Raw genomic sequence first — 16,522 nt, 5'->3', positions numbered from 1 at the left:
AAATAGTTCCTACGTACAGATAGGTGAAATCTCAGACTTGACCGGGATATTTTACAGATGAGGTGGGTTTCATTTTAAGGTGGTTTAAGTGGAAAGTGAAACCACCCCTACGGCCCCTGTGGAAAGATTTTTATAAGCAGTCCAGAAGGCCGGAAAGGAACCTGGCTGACCTGTGAGCACAGGGCAACATCTTAGCATCCCCTCTTCCTCCAAAAGGACAAGTGAGAGTTTGACGGAAAGTGTTAAGTGTGTGTTGGTTTGTTGCACTGACCTGCCTGATGTTTTTTCTCCTATCTTGAGGTTTTATATCAAGATAGAGTTTACCACTAAAGAGGAGGCATTTTTCCTTTCAGATCTCCTCCAAGCTGTGTGCATGCATGTGTGTATATGTGTGTGTGCGTGCCCACGCATGTGTGTCTCCTATGTTTTTTTGCTGCTTTGGACCATGACCTCATAAGTTAAGTAGGGTCAGAGAAGTTGAGTATTTGAATGGGAAACCTCCAAGGAAAACCCAGGTGCTACAGGAAATGGTAATGGTGACTGAGTTGTTGGCCTCCTTCCCTTTGAATTTGGATTAAAAGTGCCCTGGCAGGATGCATGGAGGAAATAAGCTACAGCCACAAATGAAATGGAGAAGCTTTGTCTAATGACCATTTATAATCATTAGCACCCACTATAGACTAGTGACCACACAATGTTAAATTGTTTATTTTTGGCCTTCTGCCTTTTCCCTGCTTGCTCTCTTTCCATCCTTTCCTTGCTCCCATCTTAATTCTTCAGCCTTCCCCGTCCTCTTCATCTTCTCTCCCACCTTCTCATTCCTGCTGGCGTTGGCTCTGTTGAGATTGACCAAAGACTCCAGGTTAGTGGACTCTCACCCACTATAGGCCTTTTGCCAACGTAGGAATCCTTTTGTATTCTGTGACCTAATATTCACCTTGTAGAAAAACTTCTGGGCCCCAAACTCTGTGAAGCGCTCCCTGGCCTTTCAGTTCCATGAGCCCCCGTGGTATAATTGAAAGAACCAAGATGAGGAGCTGTGGATTCTGTTTCTGGTCTTATATGGGCCGCTTGACCCCTCCAGTCCTCGGTTTACCCATTAGCTCGTGTATATTTACATCATTGATGCTCTCTCCAAACTCCTTATTTAGGATTGTCCCTTGTGATAAGAGTATGTTTTAGGATCCTTTTCACTGGTGTTTGGCCTGTTCATTTATTAAATATTTCAGCATTTGTGGAGCATACCCTCAATGCCTCAACACTGTATACTGTCCTAGGAGGGATCTGTGACATAGGGAAGGTAATATGTTTACCCTGAGAGCTGAAAAAGCTAATGTAATGCTATCCTCTTGTACTTTTAAACAGACATAAATAAAACAAACTTAACCACATGCTTCTCAAATTTTTCCATCCAGTAGCTTCTTTGCTTGATACTGTGCCTCTCCTTTTCAGTCCTTCTAAAAAAGATTTAAAAATGGTATCGTTGGGTTTCCTGGCAGTGAGAATAGAAGCAGTAGTAACCAATTCATTCCTGCCTATTTCAGAAGTAAAGTCTCTAACAGAACAGCCTAACAGTTTGTGTTTCTAAATCTGGGGCTAGGTTAGGGACAGTAGTCCTCCTGAGGCAGCTCACTTGGGTTGGTTTTTGCATCCCACATTCCCATGCTACTCAAGCCTTGACTTCCTGAAGGAAGGAAATCAAAGGCACCAAGAACAACATCTGCCCTCCAGGAAGTATGAGCATGTGAGGCTCTGGCTATCCCTTTAAACCTTCTCCTGGTAGTCTCTGGAGTCAGGTACACCTCGTAACAGGGACTCCTTCTAGAATCTGCCCTAGTGGAGTATGGTGGGGCAGCAGAATGGGAGGGGCTGTTTTGCTAGAGTCACTCCCCTCCCCACACCGAACCCTCTCCAGAGCCCGAGCTCTTCTCTCCCGGGACGTCCGTCCGGACCAGCCATACACCCATAAGCCTCTCTGTTGCCCAGGCGGCTGGAAGGGCAGAAGGACAGTAGGGTACACAGAGGAACAGATCCCTACCTGAGAGGGGGACAGCCACCACTCCGAGTCTTGAAGAAGGTTGTGTTCAGGAGTAGCACTCCACCCTGTTTCCTCTCTGACAGCTGGTCTGAGAATCAGGGCTTGGAGTGAGATGGCCCCATCCATGTCTGGGTGTCCTTTTCATATTTTTTTTTTATAGTATTACAGCACTGGTTAGAGTACTCGGGATACTTTATTTTTTTGTTCAGTTTTTAATCACCATTCCAATAAAAACTATGAGTGGGAAATTTTGAAAGAGCATCAAGTCCTGCTGTCAAGTTTCTTAGAGCAAGGCCTCACTAACGGAAGAGCAGCGGTATAGAGACCAGTGAGTACCTGGCCTGTATTTCTGCAGGGACGGGAAATGGTGTGTGGGGTTGACCATGGGAAGAGCTAATAGTTAATCAGTGGCTAACGGCTGCCCGTCTCTAAGGGCAGGTGTGGTCCTGATGGGGAAGAGAGAGCAGAAACCTATTACCGCCCAGAGGGAAGCTGATTCTCTCTCCAGAATTCATTGTCATCCATGTTGCATCATTGTTCCAGAGAATTCACTTGGAAGTTACTGATAGTTCTGCAAGAGGTTTAGCTACCTACTTTTCTCTGTTAATAATCGTAACTAGACAGTCCCTCAAGTTTTAAGTCAGTGTGGGAAGTAACTCTGACGGGGAGATGGTAATGAGTCACTAAAAATGGAACCCACAGGTGTCACTGGCTTTTCAGCTGCGGCCATCAGTTTCGATCTTCCCCTGAAACAGGTCAGTTCTCATAGTGTGGAAAGGTGCGCACTTGCCTGGTCACATCCCCGTGTTGTGGTGACTAAGGTGAGTTGTGGTGTTCTCAGCCATGGGACCTGAGAGAGTTGACCTTGCATTTTTGTGGGTCTTCAGCCACTGTGTTCGCCTCCAGGAGCTTCCTGTCAGAAAGGCAGAAGACCATTTTCAAGGTAGTTTTCTACTGGACTACTTGATGAGCCATCGTTATGTTTTAACCCCTTTCTGATCACAGTGTGGTCCCTACCCCCACATTTACCCCCGTGTTTGCATTTTAATTTCCAAGTCGCAGTCATTCTGCAGGCTGGCAGAAAGCAGGCCCAAAGCCTTATGAGGGTTTCTTTTTTCTGCTAGATTTGAGTATTATACCTAGCGCTAACTTTAAAGGAACAACAATAAACTTACTCTTTTGTAAATTAAGTCTTCGTTTAATCCAGAATTATGAATGGGAGAAAAGTTTCTTAACTGTTTAAGAGCAAAACAAGGCTTAGGTGCTAGATTTCTCAAGGTGGATGTTCTTTCCCACAATGGAGAGATTTGGAAGTAGGGGTTCAGGAAGGAGGAGCCAGTGCTTAAAGCTCACTACCCCATTCAGGGGCCACCCCTGAGCTAATATCTTTGACCTGCCCCTGTCGGTTTCTTGGGAACCAACGTGAGCGAAATTGGCTCCGCCTGTTGCTTCATCAGCTTGATGACACTGAGGTATCTAGTAGGGGTGGTAGGTTTTCTCTAGAAGCAGCTAAGAGGGAGGGATTGAGGACCCAGATCTCTCTAGGGTAGGGAGGGGCTCTTCCAAAAAAGAATTAGGAACCTTGCATTGACTTGCACTTCCATGCCTGCCCAGTCTGTTTTAAGGGATAGTGATCTGGCCTTTTTTTGGTGGGGGGAGGGGGGGAAGTTAAGTAAAAGAGCAGACTTCACAGTCAAATAGGAACTTTGTTTTCCATTTTAGAAAGCGTAAGTTCTGTGAAGGCGGTATTTATGGAAACTCGTCGAGAGTTTTACTCTTAGATAAGGTTTTCATTCGTGCCATACCGAAGTCTGAAGGGTGCTGGCGCAGTGGGTCCCTCAGAGCAAATGCAGGTCTCCTACGGTCTTGCTGGGATTGTGTGACACGGATTCATATTGGTGATGTGTATCAGTCACATGGTGCTCACTTCATAGTCTCTGCTTTGTCTGTAACTAGTCAAGCAAGTAACTTAGCCTTGAGCCTTCGCTTTTCCACCTCAAATCAGTGTCAGTCACCTCCCAGGTGGGTTGGGGTTCAGTGGGTTAGCCTGGGGACTAGCAGATGCGGTGTCCTGAGTATTTCATGTCACCTAAGTACATATCAGGGTCTGGGGTAGGAAAAGTCTGCCAGCAGAAGGATTGTATGACTTTCTTCTGTGGAACTTCGACAGAGGAGCCCCGAGGCTAGCGTCTCCGGTTTGAACTAAACAAACACGGATGTCCGTGCTATGTATAGATGTTAATTTGCCATTAGCTTGGCTTCCGGACGTGACATGTAGGAAACATACGAAAGAACCAGAGAAATAGCTTTGTGGGAATGTGACTAGTACAGTTTCCAAGAATCTTTCTCACATGTGACTCAGCTCTCCCAAATAGGAATTTCACATCTGGCTGTGCTGGTGACTAATGAGCCAACACAGCTGTAAAACACAGGCGACTAAGAATGAGATAAATGCCACAGAAGTCAAGGGAAGTATAATTTGAAGTAGAAAGAGCAGAAAAGGCCAGTCGCAGGTAGAGCCCATACAGCCCCTGGGGACCCATGAGCAAGCCAGAGCGCACCCAACAGTCCTGTTGCTGAAACCCTGTGGAGCTGACCTCAGGCCGTGGATTGTCGCTTCTTAGACACCGAGTTTAGGAGGGGCCAGCTTAGCTCAGTGCCCCTGAGCAGGTGCTTGGTAACTGGTTTACGAAACAGATTACTTTTTAGCTTAGGTGTTGCATGGTTAGTATCAGTAATCTTTCAGAATGCTTCTTGGCATGAGGGAATTTGCCCATGGCTTCTCTGGTTGGACAGCAACCGTTCATGGAAGGGACTGGACTTCAGCAGGCAGAGTGACTTACTGGGTCTCCCACAGTGCATGAGGAGAGCTCCCTGAGGATGCGGCCACCACTTTCTCCAAGGTGCCATGCTGCCTGAGCCTTAGATTGCAGAGCGTTGGTCCAGTGAGAAAACTGGGAAGGCGGGTTAGCATTCTGCAAGCAATCTCCAGTGCCCAACTGAAATGAAGATGCCACTTGCCAGGCCCACGTGCTCTTTCAGTCATTCTTGGGGAACGCCCTCACGGAGATGGGAGAATGGGGTGCCAGGGTCGTTGGGCACTCTGTCCGTCACAAACCATCTTTCACCTGAGTGTCTTAAGCTGAATCAGTGACCTGGCGGGGTAGCCGTGTTCTGCCACATCCCAGACCTCCACTGCCACGGGCAGGGGTGGTGTCAGAGAGCCAGGGGACCAGCTTCCTCTACTCCAGCTTCTGTTGGAGGGAAGTAGACCAGGAGGGATGTAAGAACTCAGAGGGGTTCCGGTACCAAAGGCAGAGAGCTGAGTTCAAGGAGCCCTGTCTTTTAGGGACCTCAGCCCCAGGCATCTGAACCCCTGCTTTGTGTCATTTGTCACATGTATGCAGGATGGGTTATTATGTGTTTGGGTAACCGACTTTGTGGGCAGCTTCTGGCTGCTCCAAAATTACAAATACCTATCTTGGTCCATGGCACCTAATTTATCAACTCATGTTTTTTGTGCTTGTTGGATGCCAGCTGGAAGATGACTGCCTTGGGCCTCGGCTAGGTGAATGGGATGAGTCTTCCATGCCTTGGGTGATGGTAAATCCTACAGGCAGCCTCTTCTACAATCACTCCCTTGCTTCTTTCCTTTCCCTTCACTGGGCCAGTCTCAACATTCTGGTCAGATCAAAGCACTGGACATGGGATGATCCTCCATATTTGGAGGGATATGTAGGAACATTATGTTGGTTGGTTTTAAATCTGAGGACCTGATGAGTATCCTTGACTATTTAGGGCGCTAAGCCTCTCCCACTAGTAGAAAAAAAACTACTGTGCCAAAGGATAAAATGCATGCAGTATTTATTTAGTAACTTGCAACACAAACTGTCCCACCCCCTTTTCTTACCTTTGAAAGTTCCTCTGTGCCAGAACGCTCCAAATGAAAGAGCCATCCCTGAGGGGAGAGTGAGGTTTGGCACAAGGAGCCTTTGAATCCACCCAGATGGGGAGTGTCCCCACCTCCTTGTTAGGAACCCCTTCTTATACATGGTTATGCGGAACACATACATGCTCTTTTATTTCTCAAGCCAACATTTATCTTTGATGTTGCCTAGGGTCGGCCAGTGCTGGAACAACTTCTAAATATAGACGTACTCGCAGACTAAATCTTTGAGGCTGGCGGGAGTTCAGTTGGCGAGTGCAACTTTATTTTTTACTTGATTTATCGTTGCCATTTTTGACAGGTTAAACTCTGCTATTGCAGAGGGTGCCCCGGCCCAGAGTCACTCAGCGCCTATCTGCAGCCGGCAGCTCCTGGGCCACGATCACATGACAACCGATAACCAAATTCACGTAACTTAGTTAGCAGGCAGTTATCAGACGTGGTAAGAGCAGCTCCGGAAGGCGAGCGGGCGCGGCTGCAAAAGACCCTGAAAGAGAAGGGGGTCAATGGAAAGAGGCCATAGATGAGGAAACATCAGGGAGAGTTCTCATGACCAGAGGGAGGTGGCTCACCACGGATTCTAACGCCCTTGCAGTGGCCATTCTGATTTCCTTGTGCCAGGAATTAAGCTGTCATAAACAGGAACAGGAAGGATCATTTCCAATTTATTAATTAGAAGGCAACTGATAATATCAGCTAACTTCATCTCTTAGTGCCAGCCTTGGGCATACCAGCTTCCAGGGTGGTTAGTGCCAGGCTAATTGGAAATGTTAGCCAAAGCAACCACATTCCCCACAGTCTACAGAATTACTCTTGGCGGAAAAATACTATAGCCTGAATTAATTGGATTCTGTGTGAGTTATACGTACAGAATCGGCCATGGTTGTGTGAAGTTCCTCAGTAGGAAACCAACCCATTTAGAGGATTCATCTTCCCAAGAACTGAGGAGAAATTGATGAAGACACATAAGTTAATAAAGAGGGAAAACGGACTTGAAAAAGAAGTTCCGTTTTCAGTCTTTTAGTTACATAGCTTTACAAATGAACAGTTACTTTCAAATATGTGTTTAATTTGGGGCTCCTGGATGGCTCAGTCGGTTAAGCGTCTGCCTTTGGCTCAGGTCATGATCTCAGGGTCCCGGGATTGAGCCCTGCATCGGGCTCCCTGCTCAGCGGGGAGCCTGCTTCTCCCTCTTCCCCCTGCTCATGCTCCCTCTTCCCCTCTGTCTCTTTCTCTCTCTCAAATAAATAAAATCTTTAAAAAAAAAAAAACATGTTTTTAACTGTAAAAATGAGTTGCATTTTATGAAATGGATCAAATACTTTTTATATACCTAGATAGCCATTTTTAAATAAGCAGACCCACCTATAAATTGATTTCTCCACTGGAACTTTATTCCTTTATGTGTTCATAAACAGCACAGAGAGGCGGGAACCCGAGTACGTACACAGGGTCCTTTGCAAGGTTATTTGATTTGCTCACTCTGGTGGCCTTAGGTTACGTCATACCAGAACCATCCCCAGACGTCAACAAGACTGTTGCGTGTCTGTGTTTAAAAATCTTCCCACAGTTCTCTGCAGTTTGGGGGATAGTATTACTAAAAATCTTACTTCAGTCTAAAATGTAACTCCGTAAGATGAAGTAACTGCATCGCCCTGCCTAACAGTTTTGGTTGATTTTATCATGTAGGCATCTGGTTACATTTTTAGCTTTTGCAGAAATTCTTAAAATCTCTTCAGAGACCTTACTTTGTTGGCTTTGAGGAAAAAAGGCATGTACCAAGTGCATGTAGAAAATAGAACCCTTTATTCAGTCAGACATTACACATTTGGGTTCTAGAATGCTCACTTCCACTCCCTTACCTACTAGCTATTTATAGCACAAGAGGAATTTGTGAAAGTTTACTGAAGAACGTCATACTATTAAACATATATGGACATCAAAATAGATGAGTGTAATATTGTATAATAGATTACCTCAACGCTTCATGGCTTAAAACAGTCACTTTCTTGGATTCTTGGTTGGGAATTTGGACCAGGGTACTGGGAGAATGGCTTATACGTGTTCCACAATTTCTGGAGCTTCAGGTGGGCAGGGAGGCTCATTGGCTGGGGGCTGGAATCTTCTGGCAGAGTCTTCACTCAACAAGTCTAGCGGTCACTGCTGGCTTGGGCAGAACCTCATCTGCGGCTCCCTCACAACATGGCAGCCCCAGGAGAGTCAGAATTGGGACAGTGAGTGTTCTGGGGAAAAGGCAGAAGCTTCATCACCTCTTCATACCTAGCCTTGCAAGTCACACAGCTTCATTTCCACTGCATTCTGTCCATTACAAGCACATCACAAGCCCACTCCAATTCAAGGGAAAGGACTGTAGACTTTCTTAGTCATGAGAAACCATTAAAAATCTTTTTTGCCACTCCATTCTGTCCATTACAAGCACATCACAAGCCCACTCCAATTCAAGGGAAAGGACTGTAGACTTTCTTAGTCATGAGAAACCATTAAAAATCTTTTTTGCCTTTATCTTTGTATAGCACATACAGTGTTTCGAGTACTATGCCCTAAGATTGTTACATACAAGGTCATGGACTTTGAAAAGCAATATAACTCTTGTTCATACTCCTGCTTCTCTTCCAAGTGTTCTGGGAAGAGGGAGAAGGAAGACCAACGTGCGCCCAGAGATGCAGTGGTAGGTAGGGTGGGACTCATCCTTGCCCCCAGCACAGTTCTGCTAGCCAGCAGAGTATGGCTTGGGGGCACTCAAGCACTGCTCTTCTCAGTTAGCAGTTGGAAAAGATCACTGTCTGTTCCCTTAGTGATAAGGAGAGAGAACCCAGGAGATGAACAGTATTTCCGCCACAGGTGTCATACTTTAAAGCAGGAGCATGTGTCCTATTCCCTTGGGTAACTCACAGGCAGTCAGCAAAATGTTTAATCAGGGGGTGGGGAGAAAATAGTGAAGAAATATGTTATAATTTGATTTAATAGCTATAAAATTAAAAAATTTTTTGAACTATGGATTAGAAAGAAATGGAAAAATACTTAAGTACAGAGTAAAAGGGCAGAAGATAAAATGGGAAAATAGAGACTATGTTCCTTAAAATATTGAAAGCCTTTTACATTTGTAATTTATCTCCAAATTTTATTTTAAAGAATGAAATGTTTGATGAGGCATTTCCTTTCCCCCACGCCTCCCAGTGGTTGGGGGAGGACATCTTTGTCCCTGAGGTTATTAACACATCTTGAGAAAAACCTTTCCAAGGGTGAGTCAGCCTCTGCTGTTGAGCCACGTGGGAGTCCACGTTTTACCTGCTCCCTTGTGTTTCCTTCTCTTGTCCCTGCCCTTCCACGGTCTGGCAGAATGGTGGAGATTACTGAGTATTGACGTTCTTCACAAGTTAGCAGGAACCTTGTAGGACCTAGAAGAACATCTGGACTCTGATTATTGTTAGGACTTGTAACCAACTGTGTGACCTTTCTAAAAAGTGAGCGTTGGAAGGATTTTAAGTGTTACAAGGCTGGGACTCTCCCCAGAGATGGGACCTCTCTTTGGTATGTGAGTCTAAACTGAAAAGAGGCGCTTGCTCACCTGGAGGGAGGCAGAGGGTATGGCCGGCAGAGGGTATGGAGAGGAAGCTGATCCTCTGGGGTCTAGAATGTAGATAATATGCAATGTGCTTCCGTTTCATGGTAATAAAGAGGAGGTAGAGGCAAAACTGAGCAGCGGGGACCTGGGCAAGGGCTGATGTGATATGGGCCTTGTATATGCGCCACCTCGCTGGCTTTCCTGGAGAGCAGTGGCGACCAGGAGTGGGGGACAAGCATCCTGCACCCCGGCCAGAAAACAGCTCCGTTTGTGTCAGGGCCATGGGTGGTGAATTGGTGCTCTCAGGCTGGGGCTGCGTCTAGGATAATGATAGATTAACAAGACCTGTGGATCTAGTCGAGTGAGAAGAGGAACACTCAGCTGAAGAGGGAAGGAACCCAGGTTTGTGATGCTGCACCCCATGCGAAATTGAGTGCCTTGAAGTTAATCAGCACACAGTGAGTTTGTACTCCCAAGATTTCTTCACATTTAGTAAAGATTAATCTTGTCCTTGAACTCAATTGTACTGTAGAAGCAAGCATTCGGGCATGCCCAGGATTCTGAAATGGAAACCAGCCAGGGAGCCCTGAAATTCTGCCCCTTTGGCTTGTGGACACTGGCGGTCGGAGGTTTGGCCAGAACACAGCTGGGGGTTGGATCGCTTCGTGTCAAATGCAGCCCACTGCCTAGATCTGTTCCAGAATGATGAAGGGTGTGGACTTGACGCCTCCTTTCTGCTCTTTGTCTAATTGGGGTGAAGTTTTCTTTCCTTCCTCAGGGGAACAGGACTTCGTTGCTCATATTAGGGAGGTTCTGATCCTAATTGCTCTCACGCTGCGTACTTGATCTCCCCATGTACAAAGAATCGGGCGCCAGCCCTTCCCTTATAGACCAGCCAACAGCTCGGCTGTTGGAGCCCTACTCTTACTCTCCTCTGTGTGACACACCACACATGGCCTTGTAGTAGTTGCTGACTAGGACCAGGCCAGGGCCACTGGTGTCCCTGCTGCCTGTGTTTGGCTAGATTATTGGCAGCAGACCTAAAAAGCGTCAAGAGATACTCATTTCTCTAAGGACCATGTTTTAGTAGGAAACTTTGCACAAGGCTGACCTTAATTGATGAAAAAGTAAGCTTCCAAGGAAAGCTAGTATATCTTAGTAATCCTGTGTAGTTTAGATTAGGTTTTATTAGAAGGGGGTACCCGCCAGAGATCATAATCTCTCAGTCATTTGGAGCCATGCTACCGATAACATATGGAAGTTATGATTTGCCATCTGTAAAACTTCACTGACAGTAATGCTCAGGCATCTTTAATTTCTGATAAACAATGATAAGCACTCCCATGACCACCCCATCAGTTCATTTGAATCCTTCAGTCTTCTAAAGCATTCTCTCTCTCTTTTTTTTAAACCCTACTCATTTCTGTCAACAAGAAAAACCGGCTAATATCTTATTTGCAAATGCTGTTTGCAACCTGGCCTCCTCCTTGGTGTACAGACTAATTCTCCACATCAGCTGTACCTTTGCACACGCCCTTGCCCCAGAGCCCAAGCCCAGAGCTCTGCAAGCACCTGGCACAGTCTGTCCCGGAAGACCAGGGTGACACCGTCCCCCATGCTGCTCCCCGTCTTCATTTGCTAACCTCCCAGCTATAGTTCACTTTTGCACTGCAAGGACTTTTGTCAATATCCGTGTTGTTTGTTTTTTTCTTCTCAGGTATCCCTTTTATATTAAGCTCCATGTCATACGCGAGTATTTCCTTACTTCCTTACTTCCTTCACTCTGTGAATTATGTGTACTCTTATCCTTCAGACTCCACAGATACTGCTTCTAAAACTCGGTTCTAAGGTTCCAGCAACTCTGGGTCTTTCTGCATGTTATTAAGGGCCATGCACAGAGTAGTTCATCTTGGAAGGTACAAATTTTCCAAGATGGAAAATTTGGCGGGCTTTATGTAAACAAGTTGGAGTTTATTTAGTAATTGTTCCTGATACTAAAGTAGGAGGGGGAAAAATGTTAGCAACATAGGAAAAATGTCTTGAAGGTCACAGAATGCCTCTGCCCCAATTCTTCGGCAAGTCCCTGTGCTATGGCCCTGTAAAAGAAAAGTCTAGGCCCCATCATCGATCTTCCCCATTCTTTTTTCTCATTTCAGCCATAGTCCGGTTTTTACCATATTAAAGCAAATCAATCTAGTAAGGAACAGACTGACTTTTATTTACTGGCTATAGTTCTAAGCACCAGAAATGGGCAAAGGAGACCAAACAAAGAAATAGGAAAAATGAGGCATTGAAGGGGAGCCAGCATCGGGTTTGGAAGCAATGAGGCTTCCGTGGCGGCAGGATGTGCCTTTCTTGCTCTGTTTACTCTGAGCTCAGAAATAGAAGAGGAAAGAAGGTAGATCACGCGACAGCTTGAAATGGATACAAAACATACCAGGGCGTGCATAGAGTATAATCAGACACTGGATGTAATTATGCAAATGTATGTATAAACAGTTTTTCTATGAATAAATCGTCTGCAGCAACCTTAACACTCAAGGTTAAAGTAAGCATAAGGGCATGATATGCCAGCCACTCAGTGACTTTGCCCAAGTAGCAGCTGAAAAATGTTATGCTTTGCCGTTTGCATATGAATGTACTTTGAAACTTTGATAATATGAACTTTGAATCTTAAAGATTAATAGGACTTCCACTCCCTTCCTGGAAAGGGCACCACCTTGCTCAGGGTGGGGAGGGGAAGGCATGGATTTAGTCTGAGGATGAATGTGCCAGGGTTGTTTTTAATCTGTTCGCTCTAGTGGGACTTCAAGCTAGTTGTGTGTTTATTTTATTTTTAATTAAACTTCACCTGGGATGTGTTTTAGTGGTAAGCATTTTGGAGGCCTGCTTAAAGGAAGGAAATGCTTAAATTTGCTTAGGAGAAAAATGTGCTTTCATCTTTCTTTATAAAATAAATTGAGAACTTCAAACATATTTCTGAAGGCCCTGGGCCCAACCTGTCTGATTAGAATGCTAAGATTCATTCAGTGTTAGCATGTGGTTTTCTTTGTGTGAACATTGATAAAACACCGTGGATGGTGGGTATGAGATATTTGTTCTGCCATACTACTGATATGAGGATTCCATGCCTGAGCATGGCACAGGGCAGGTGAGTTTTTTTCTTACTCATGGGTCTATTAAGACAACCTACCAGAGTGTTTTCTTTTTACTTCAAAGAATCTGAAGCATCATGTAAGGCTAGAAAGGCATTAAAAATGTATTTCCAGCCTGATAAGAACCGTAAAGAGAGGTGATAATACATAGAGGTGAATTCAGCCAAGGTTCCTCATGCTTATCGGGCATTCGACTCTGTAAGCAGTGATTGAGTTCCCTGACTGTCCAAGGCACTGTTAGGAGGGAAGCGGATATGGGCCAGGTGAGTCAAAGGCATGTGACCAGAATTTAGGGATCAGTGAACAAGTAGCTCACCACTGCAGGAATGCACATGTTCAGGGACTGGGGGGCCAAGTGGGAAAGGAGAGAGAAGACTGGGGAGGGCTTTCTTTCTCTGGCATACTAAACCCGTTAGACTGATCCTCAGGTGCTCGGGAAGTACTATGCGTTTCCACAACTGGCAATCCCTAAAATAAGGCTGCACACTTACTCTTGGTTCGTCAGACTGGGCAGTTTGACCAATCCAAGTGAGGAAGATCTTAGAAATTGTGCATTGTCTTATACCTGAAAGGACTTTTTTGTTGATGATGTTGTTGTTGTTGTTAACCAGAGCCACTTTAGAAATACCACAAGCACGATGCATGATTTGTCTCAGTTACAGATTTTTCTTTTTCTTTTTTTTTTTTTTTAAAGATTTTATTTATTTGAGAGAAAGAGAGATTGAGAGAATTAGTGGGAGGAGGGCAGAGGGAGAAGCAGACTGCCTTTTTTGACCAGGGAGCCCGACGCAGGGCTCGATCCCAGGACCCCAGGATCGTGACCTGAGCCGAAGGCAGACGCTTAATGAACTAAGCCACCCAGGCGCCCACAGAGCCCTTATGTTAAGGATGACGTTGCATTGTCAAGTGCTTCATGTGCAAACAAACACTCCCCTAGAAGCTTTCCTTCTCTTGGTTCTGTTCATCCAAACCCAGGAAATGAAACCATTATTCAAAATGCCTTCTCGGTTTATTTATTTTTTAAAAAATTGTGTGATTGTTCACTCTTTTTTAGGGGAAAAGAAACAGTGGTTTCAGACAGTGCTTCTTTGGGAGTCAGAAGCACTGCAAGTTGACAAAGCTTTGTCCAGCGATGGGGTACACGTTCAGGCTGGCTGCTCGGAATGACATCGGCACCAGGTATGACGTTCCCTCGCCCTCCTGCCGTTAAACACTCACATGGTGATTCTGTGTCTTCCTCTCATGTGGTGGCGGGAAGGCGTGAAGACATCCCCTGCCTCCACACTGAACCAATTTGAGATTTTCCCAGAGGGAATCCTAATCAGAGGGTAGAAGGCACCTCCCGAGGCAATGACTGCTGCTGGGCGGCCTTGGTGCAGGCTCACAAGCTGTGAGGCAGGGCCCACGAGGGGTCTCTGGAAGCCCAGATGAAGGTAGCAGTCCAGATTCTGAAGGAAATCCCTCTTGAGGCTTTATTTTTTCTCAGAACATGTGCCTTTTCCTTTCGTCACTACTCATGCAGTTGCCTTTTTCGGTTATATTTGAGGTTGCCTGATAGAGAGGAAGGGGTGCTGGGCCGGGCATTCTTGTCAAGCCCTGGGCAGACCCTCACAGGATTGGTGAAAACCCACCCTGGCCAGGGCCCTGCCGCTTGCCTCTGAGCTGCAGAAGAAAGGCCGGAACAGGTGTCCGGGGATTAAAGATGCTTTGAAAAGACCATATCTCAGTTGTACTTCCTGGGTAACTCTTGATTAAGGGAAAAATCCTTTCTCTTTCATCACTGCTTATTGAAAAATCTTAAAGGTTCAGCACATCATTGGTCCTCAAGCTTTTTTCCAGCCTCGAGAACATCACAAAGTTTCACAGCCCCCTCTCCCCATCCGTGATAGCGGTGCACATTTCGAGTCTGCCGGTAGAAAAAGTCATGGTGATAAAGGCTTCAGGAGTTTGTCAGTGAATTGGAAGCACCTACAAACTTCTGAAAAATAGCACTGTATATATTTGTAAAACAGTGTATTTCATCAGCAGACAATTATTTGTGCTCACATTGATTTGAAGTTTCCTTGGTAGCCGTGGGTCATAGCTTAGTGACATTGCACAGTGTTGTGCTTTCTGCTGGGTGCTTTCAGGGGGAAATAAATCCTTAACTCTGTTGTCCTGCAATGTGCTGTGCTTTCTTAGTCGCAGCCTGAAGCAGGCAGTCAGGCAAATGGAAAACTGGGGTAGGGAATATCACATAAAGGATGCTTGCCTTCCTTTATTGGCCGAATCTGTCATGCTGCAGACTTTCCAACCCGAGCAAGTCGGGCAGTAGGTAGGCTTATCCTTCCTCTTTTAAAATGCCAAGATTCCTCCCATGTTCCTAAATGTGTGTCTTACTGGGTTTATCTCTCTGTAGTGGTTATAGCCAAGAGGTGGTATGTTACACATTAGGAAACATTCCTCAGATGCCCTCTGCACCAAGACTTGTTCGAGCTGGAGTCACATGGGTCACGTTGCAGTGGAATAAACCAGAAGGCTGTTCACCTGAGGAAGTGGTCACCTACACCTTGGAAATCCAGGAGGATGAAAATGTAAGCTCTGCAGATTTTATACCCTTGCATATGTTCTGTATAAGTCAGTATCGTCATAACGGACAGAACACAATAAATTACATTAGCTACTTAAGTTCAAAACCAGGCCCTTAATTTCTACCATTACCACCACCGGCTGTCCTTCCCACAGTCTTCCCCATCTCAGGGAGTGGCATTCCTGTCCTTCTGTTTGAGGAAGCCAGAAAATCTGGAGTTGTCCTTGACCCCATCAGTCAGCAAATCCTTTTAAATCTATCTTCAAAAATTAACCAGAAATCTGACCATTTCTCAAAAGCTAAGGCTACTACCCTTTCGCAAGCCGCCATTATGCCATCCCTGGAGTTTTGCAGTAGTCTCGTTAAGTATTTTCCCTCCCTTCACCCTTATTATACTATAGTCTGTTCTCCACAGGAAGCCTAGGTGATCTGTTAAGTAAAATAGATCATGTCAGTGCTCTGCTCAGAACCCTTCCTACCTCTGGGCCTTCTCCTCCCTTCCAGAATAAAAGCTGGAGCCCTTTCAATGCCTACCAGGTCCTGTGCTATTGGATTTTTCTTTCATGTCCTTGTTTCTGCGTTTGTAGTCACATAGAACACACAAGCATACACCCTAGCCTCAGGCCCTTTGCAGTTTCTGTGCCCGATAGCTCGAAGGCCCTTCCACTCATCTCTGACTCGTTTCCCCCATTTCCATCAGGTCCCTTCTCACACGTGATTTGTGGAGAGCCCTTCCCTGACCACGTGTAAAACAGCACTCTGCAGTAGAACTTTCCACGATGATGGAAATGATCGGTAGTTTGTGCTAGCCAGTGAAGGTAGCACCAAGTCACACGTGACGATTGAGCACTTGAAATATGGCTGTGGGCGCAAGGAACTCAGTTTTTCATTGCATTTAGTTTAAATTTAAAGGGCCCCACGTGGCTGCCTTATTTAACCGGCACGGCCCTAGAGGAACACCTCACTAGATCCACCGCTTTGTCCTTTCACCCCGCGTGATTTTCTTTGTCGTTGCCCTTAACACCACACGACATGCTTCATATTTATATATAGGTTTTATTTTTTTAATCACTGTCTCCACCTGGCATGGAAATTTCTGGTTGGCAAGGCTTTGTCTGTTCTTGGGCCATGCTGAGCCCATAGAACGCGGAAGGAAGCCTGAGGCCTAGAAGGTGCTTGTGTAATCGTTGATGGATGGATGGATGGATGGATGGATGGATGGATGGAT

The 16,522-nt window shown here is 45.6% G+C and overlaps 1 protein-coding gene across 8 annotated transcripts in view; it reads left to right on the top strand.

The window, feature by feature from the left end:
- FNDC3B (fibronectin type III domain containing 3B) overlaps nt 1-16,522 on the top strand; it is a 336,800-nt gene that overhangs the window by 263,665 nt on the left and 56,613 nt on the right. For all 8 annotated transcript variants that reach the window (XM_078069227.1, XM_036075642.2, XM_036075643.2 and 5 more), the window contains 2 exons: nt 13,780-13,904; nt 15,124-15,298. In XM_078069227.1, the coding sequence (XP_077925353.1) occupies nt 13,780-13,904; nt 15,124-15,298 (300 nt within the window). The remainder of the gene's footprint in view (nt 1-13,779; nt 13,905-15,123; nt 15,299-16,522) is intronic.

Source organism: Halichoerus grypus, chromosome 1, assembly GCF_964656455.1.
Source record: "Halichoerus grypus chromosome 1, mHalGry1.hap1.1, whole genome shotgun sequence".
Taxonomy (NCBI): domain Eukaryota; kingdom Metazoa; phylum Chordata; class Mammalia; order Carnivora; family Phocidae; genus Halichoerus; species Halichoerus grypus.
This window is presented reverse-complemented; position numbering and strand designations above follow the sequence as displayed.